The 7,022-nt window shown below is 51.6% G+C and overlaps 1 protein-coding gene across 1 annotated transcript; it reads right to left on the bottom strand.

The window, feature by feature from the left end:
• Positions 1-1,546: 1,546 nt before the first annotated feature.
• Positions 1,547-6,860, bottom strand: ORAI3 (ORAI calcium release-activated calcium modulator 3). The gene is made up of 2 exons (XM_043560019.1): positions 6,389-6,860; positions 1,547-3,036 (listed from the first exon to the last, which is right to left on the bottom strand). Exons 1-2 carry the CDS (start codon positions 6,614-6,616, stop codon positions 2,377-2,379), a joined length of 888 nt encoding a protein of 295 aa, XP_043415954.1. The 5' UTR covers positions 6,617-6,860; the 3' UTR covers positions 1,547-2,376.
• Positions 6,861-7,022: the final 162 nt, after the last annotated feature.

Consider the following 7,022-nt stretch of genomic DNA (forward strand, 5'->3'; position numbering starts at 1 on the left):
ACAGCGGTGACTCAGGCCGTTTGCCTGGTGTCGCACACAATGCCAGGAACGTTTTCCTTTCGCTGTCCCCTTGGGCCCCAGCTGTTTCAGATGCCCATTTGACAGATTGGGAGACTGAGGCCGCAGAAGGTGCCGCATTTTACCTATAATCGAGCCGCCATTCGTAATTAAATTCGAGGCTGCCTCAAAGTTCTGTGAAAAGTCTTGGGGGGCATAAAGGTCTTAGAACAGGTCTCGTGAAAAATAAACTAGTGCCTACTGGAGCTAGGCTGGGCTGGTCGATTCTCCAAGCACCATGCTCCCAGTGCCCTCAGCTTGGAGCCGGGGCGGGGGGCTATGCTTACGTGGTCCCACCGCTGGAGGGCAGCACCAGCCCAGGCGCTAACGTCGCCGAGGCTGGGTACCCTTTTATTTCGCTTGGACGCAGGGCATCCTGGTTTCTGGGTAACCGCACTCTCAGAAGGACCCCCTGCTTGAGCTGAGGATGCTCTAGGTTTCAGACATCTCTGCCTACATTCGTTCCTCCCTGTGTGACCTTGGGCAAGATATTGACCTCTCAAAATTTAAGATTCTTCCTCTGAAAAATGGATGTTCATTCCTGTCTCACAGGAATGTTATAGCAGTCAGAACAGTAAAGGAGGGGTGCCTGGGTGGCTCAGTCAGTTAAGCTTCTGACTTCCGCTCGGGTCATGATCTTGCGTTTCATGAGTTCGAGTCCTGCATAGGGCTCTCTGCTGTCAGCGTGGAGCCCCTTTTCGGTCCTCTGTCCCTCTCCCTCTCTGCCGCTTCCCTGCTCAAGCTATCTCTCAAAAATAAATAAACATTAAAAAAACAACAACAACACAAAAACAGTGCGGGAAAGGACCCTGAGGCCTGGTTCATACAAATTCACAATTTTAAGTTACAGGAAAAGAGAAAAGAGGGACTGGACCAAGGTCTCATGCTAAGAATAGAGGAGCGAGGATTAGAGCCCCTTAAATTTTTGAGGAAAATTAGACTTACATGAAAGCCTAATTTTTATATGAAAGCACTGGTGATAAGAGCAGATTCCTTTCTCTTGTCCCAGTTGAAAGGTATTGATTGGCTTCTTATATCAGACAGAAGGAGATTTCCCATGTTATGGTAAAGGTAGTCCAAGTTTTCATTGCTTTGGGCAAGATCCTCCACTTTGTCGGGCCTGTTTCCTTATTTCTGAAATGGAAATGGTGAAGACTTGTCTCTTGAGGTCGTTGTGAGGGTTAAATAAGATATCCTTGCTCCTAGTATGTAGTACTCAAGAAAGAAACTTACACTTTAGAAAGAAACTCTAAATCATCAATGGAAGAGATGGAGACCCAAGAACAACAATGCAAAATTTTAGCCTTGGAATAACTCAGTCTCCAAATCCGAAGATACTGGTCCCTGCCAGCACCAGAAGGGGATCATATCTGGAACCATTCTTCTGCACCCCCCCCTCCAGGTACACCTGCTTCCACCTGGCTCTTAGGAGTAAGTCACCTGATCCCAAGGAGGCCCCCTCTTCACCCCATTCACAGCTACAGGGACATCTGTGAAACACATTTTATTATACAAAACAAGGTGCATCAAAAATTCAGTGTGAGAATAGCTCTGTATTCCAAGGGCTAGTGACTGGATCCTCTCCCTTAAAACCTCCCCACCCCAAACCCTTACTAGAGAGTCAGGTTGGGCACACAGGCCCTCAGTCTCCAAAGATCTCCAGCCCTGGCCCAGGAGAGTGAGAACCAGACGCAGAAGCTTAAGTGTGGGTCTAGGGCAGTGGGGCAGGCACTTGAACCTCCATAAATAGCGAGGCTCCTCCTAGGAAAGAGTGGACCTATGTCTGGGTTAGAAACACCCAAATCCTTCTCTTCAGCAACTAAAGCAAAAAATGTGGAACCCATCAAAATCTGGAGACGGGGAAAAGCTTTCCCAAAATGCCAACCATAAAGTAGATTCTACAAAAATAAAGCAAGGGTTAGCTACCTTCTGAGGCAGCTGGGTGGGTGTGTAACCTCTGACTTCCACATCCTGTACAGGGTTAAGGTGTTAAGGGTCAGCACCAAAGGTCTGACCAGGGTCTCCCTGCCTCCCCTCTAGCTACATGAGACTTGGACTGAAGACCTTCTACTTCCTCCTCTGTTCCTCCCAGCCCAGATATAGACAGACTGAGATAGACTGACAGCGAGGAGAATCCCTGGGAATGTAAAAGCTGCCCCCGGGGCCCACCCCAAAGGACTCAGAAAGCAGGAGGCTGGTCTCTACCTGGGAGTGGCCACAGGAGTGGCTCCAGGCAGGGGCAAGGAATGGGGTCTGTGGACCTGGGTCCTCCTGCAGACCGGAGGGAGGCAGTGTTTACAGTAGTGGTTAACATCAGCCTCAAACAGCCTGCAGCTCCCCCTGCAGGCGACTCAGCTCCTCTAACTCTTGCTTGTGGCGGTCTGTCTTATGTGCTACCAAGGAGCGATAGAAATGCAGGGCAAAGGCCACGAATACAAGCCCCACAGGTACCATGATTGCTGTGGAGGCCATAGCTGCTTGCCAGCCTGGTCCATGGGCTCCTTCACCAACACATGCTTGCCGGGGTGGGCAGGCCTCAGATGGCTCAGCCTGTGATGGGGCTACAGAAGTAAAGGATGGCTTGGAAGCTGGACTAAGGGAGGTGGTCACTGGTGACAGAGTCCCAGGCACCTGGGAGGCAGGTACCAAAGGGGCTGGTGTGCCCGAGGGTGCCCCAATGGGCACAAACTTGACCCAGCCAACCAGAACAACTTCAGCGAGGAAAAGGAAGGTGCCCAAGGCAGTGGAGAAGCCCCAGGCCAGCTCCACATAGCGGTGGAGTCGCTGGTGTGGAGACTGGTGGACAGAGTTGAGGTTGTGGATGTTGCTAACGGCTTCTATGTGGGGCAGCAGACAGGTGGAGACCATGAGTGCAAAGAGGTGCACAGCCACTAGCACGGTGGTGCAGGCACTAAAGGCCACCAGCAGGCCTGGCGGGTATTCGTGGTTGCTCTCCAGCTGTACCTCCACCATGGCCACCTGTGGGGACAGAGATGGATTGAGTGCCTATAACCTCTTTGGCAGTAGAGGGTTGTTTTACCTGTTGGTATACATTACCAAGGTATCCCTAGGACCTAGAACGGTGCCTGGCAGGAAGAAGGTGCTTAGTCTCTGTTGAGTGAATGAATTGGTAGCCTCGGTAAGGCTCTGTCCTTTTACTGGCTTTGGTTTCTGCACCTGGCTATTGAGAGAGCTGGATGACACATTTCTGGAAATCTTACCTTGTTATCACCTAGGGGTTAAAAAACAGATTCTGGAGCTGGGCCACCTGGGTTCACTCTCAGCTCTACAAGCTGACAAGTGACATATAGCTCTATGCCTTAATTTCCTCATCTGGAAAGTGGGGATTGATAATAATATCTACCTGCCTTACAGGGTTGTTGTGAAAATTAAATGAGATAATGTACACCAAGTAATAAGAATGGTATAAGGCACAGAGTAGGTCGCTAGTTAATTGTGTTGTTATTATTAATTATTAACTGTTATTAACACTAGTGTTCTTAACACTGTCAATAGTGTTATTAACACTGAAGTCTGGGGTGCCTGGGTGGCTCAGTTGGTTAACTGGGTCAAGATCTCATGGCTCATGGATTTGAGCTCTGACAGCTCAGAGCCTGGAGCCTGCTTCAGATTCTGTGTCTCCCTCTCTCTCTGCATCTCCCCCACTTGCACTCTCTCTCTTCCTCTCAAAAAATAAACATTAAAAAAATTAAAAACAAAACAAAAAAACACCGAAGTCCAAGGCTAATGCCTGCAAATTGGTATACCATGAATCCAAGCCAGCTTTGCACATGTTTTGCCTGGCTCATACACTGTGCTTAAAGAATTAGGTTGAACTTTTAAAACTCTAGAGATTTCAGGGCACCTGGATGGCTCAGTCAGTTAGGCGTCCAGCTTTGGCTCAGGTCATGGCCTCACGGCTTGAGTTTGAGCCCCGCATTGTGCTCTGTGCTGACAGCTCAGAGCCTGGAGCCTGCTTCAGATTCTGTGTCTCCCTCTCTCTCTGCCCCTCCCCTGATCATGCTGCCTCTCAAAAATAAATAAACATTAAAAAAAAATTTTTTTTTTTAACTCTAGAGATTTCATATAAATATCTCTATTTCTGGATCCTCTTGAAAATTTGGAAGATCTGGTTACACTAGGCCCGCATTCCTGCATGGGAACTACCAGCTAGAATTGAGTCATGACTGCTCCCCTGCTCCCTTTGGACAGGTCATGGGGTCTCCTGATAGCCACAGTCCCCACCCAGCCAACTTGGAGTCCATATTAAACTGCCTGTCCTTTGCAAACATTTGCGCTGGTGATCCTGTTCTAGGCTTGTGTAAATTTGGATTCTAGAGCCAGACTACCTAAGTTCAAATTCTGCCACTTACTTGCTGTGGGATCCTGGGCAGGTGTCTTAACATCTCTGATCCTGTTTTCGCATCTATAAAATGGCCATAGTAGTGGTACCTACTTCATAGAATAATAAACGTGATACACGTAAAAGCTCTAAGCACATTGCCTGGTACTGCATGACAGTGTAATACAATTTGTATGTTATTCTAACCCAGGCTACCCAGATACCAGAATCTGGATCTTTCCCCATGTCTAGTTCTTACAGGATCCATTATATTGCTCTGGGGCTGAGAGAAAGAAGGTACAGAACCTGGAAGGTGGTGGTAGGAAGACAAGGCTAAGTATTTTGGGAAATTGGGCCATGGTGAGTGTTAGCAGGTGTTTTCCACTGACAGTGATCTGGGCCAGGCCTAGTCCTGGTTTCTCCCAGAGCCTGACCCAGTCTTGCTCTCCCCTGGCCAGAGTGGGGCCAGTCTGCCCCCAGAACCTACTCATCTGGTCTTTTGATCCTGCAGAGAAGGTCCTGGTGCTTAAGCTGTCACCTCAGCAACATGCAAGTCCAGCAGCAGGCCAGATTGTCCCCTTGGGAACAGGCTGGACCATGGGATGGATGGGGGTGGGGGACCTCTCTCAGCTAGGTCCAGGAAGTTGCTTCCTTCCCTCTACAGTCTGTACAGGAGAAAAAGAGCCACTTCACTGTCTCTAGCTGACCCCACATCAGGAAAACTGGACTGGCCTATGGATACTGGGTCCCTATATAGAAAATGATAGAACTTGGATGACCCTTAAGGGTAGACTTTTCCTCTCATCATTCAAATACATAGGCTATGGTAAAGAGAAAGAGGCAGAGACTAACCCAAATCACCTAGTGTTGTGACTCCTCTATCCCCATGTCCGTATGTTCCTATGAAGACTCCCCACCAGCTTGCTTGCTTTTTCCTGTCGTGTTGGTGGGGAAACTCTGGACTAACTGAGTCCAGTGATCCTGGGCCCTAGTTCATTCTGTATCCTTCATCTGCTGAGTGCTCTTGGCAGAGGCACTGCCCCATTCTGGGCCTTGGCTTCCATGCCTCTCCAATTAACAGACAGGCTGAACCATCTCTGATGCGTGTCTTGTTCTGACATGCTGGGATCTAGAGTTTGATGACAAGAATCAGCTCATCCTGGGGCGGGTACTTGCAAGCTACAGAGAGGGCACCCTCCATGATCTCAGTTTCCCACTGGACTGCGAGGGGGAGGATGCCTGTCCAGGGTCACACAGCTGGCCACAGGCTGGGAGGAGCCAGGCTTTGTGTCTGCTGACTCCTCCTGACCCTGAGATTCCCTCAGTCCCATTTCCTCCACTGGGCCTGTTGGCTGATATCATCCTCCCACACCTGCAGTTTATCAGTTCCGAAATCACATATCAGCTTCCTAATCAGCTTCTTTCCCCAGCAGCTTCCTCACAGGCATCCTCTCTGCTCAGAGCTGTCCTGCGTTACACCAAGCACTCTTTGTGATTGCTAGGAACTGGCCACCCTCTTTGGGATGGGGCCACCTTCAGCTGGGTGACTACGTTTATTCATTTTTTTGTCTTTGACTCTCCCAGCCCTGTTTTTATAGCTCCCACCAAACTCTGATTTGCCTTTGAATCTCTCATGGTAACCTAGTAAGGACTTCTGCCTGGGACGTGCTCCTTTGGGACCTCTTTGCCCCACCCTTGCATATATATCGCCGTTGGTGATTTGTCTCCCCTCAGGACATCTTTCAGGCTTGTTTATCCTCCTTCTGGCCCGGTTTATGTTAGGGGTCTTCTTACACACTTACAGACACACACACACACACACTCAGAAAAAGGGACTGGAGTAGTCCCTTGGGACCTTGTTTGTACTCCTTTACCTCTTAAAAACCCCTTCCTCTGTCCCGTCTCCCGTGGGTACCCGTTTACTTCGTCCACGACCCCATGCCCCCATGTGCCTCACCCCCACCCTGTGCGCCCCTTCCCTCCCCTCACCATGGCGAAGCCCGAGAGCAGGGCAGACGTGCGGCTGGAGGCTTTGAGCTTGGCCCGGCTGAGGTAGAGGCGGCGCCAGCTGAGCGCCCGCAGCGAGTGCTGACTGGCCCCCATGAGGTCCAAGTAGCCCCGGTGCACGAACTCTCGGTACGTGGCCGAGCCCGCGGGGCTCTCGGCCTCCGGGTTCAGCGGGGCCTGTTCGCCCGCGTCCCCCTCGCCGCCCTTCATCCTGGGGGCTGCAGCACTGGGCGGGCTGGGCGGTCACGGGGGCCCCGAGTCGCCCTGGGGGCCCCAGGAGGGCAGGCCCCGGCCGGCAGAAGGCCCCATCCCACGGCGGGGCTAGCGGGGATGCGGGCGGCGGGCTCCCACGAAGAGGCGCCCAGGCGAAGCCGAAAGAGCAGGCGTCTGCAGGGAGACCTAGGGGCCGAAGCGGGACAGCAGAGGCCGAAACCGGAACTAGGACGGAGGCGGAGTCGGAGCGGCCACATGATGGGGTGGAGCCGGGGGACTGTGGGCCGAGATCCCGAGGGACCCCGCGACCCAAGGCCACTTCACTATCGCCCAGGTGCCGGAACCCCGAGGAGGCAAACGCCTAGCCCCAGCGTGTGACTTGGGGGTCCCCGAGCCCTGGACC

This window comes from Prionailurus bengalensis, chromosome E3 (assembly GCF_016509475.1).
Source record: "Prionailurus bengalensis isolate Pbe53 chromosome E3, Fcat_Pben_1.1_paternal_pri, whole genome shotgun sequence".
Taxonomy (NCBI): domain Eukaryota; kingdom Metazoa; phylum Chordata; class Mammalia; order Carnivora; family Felidae; genus Prionailurus; species Prionailurus bengalensis.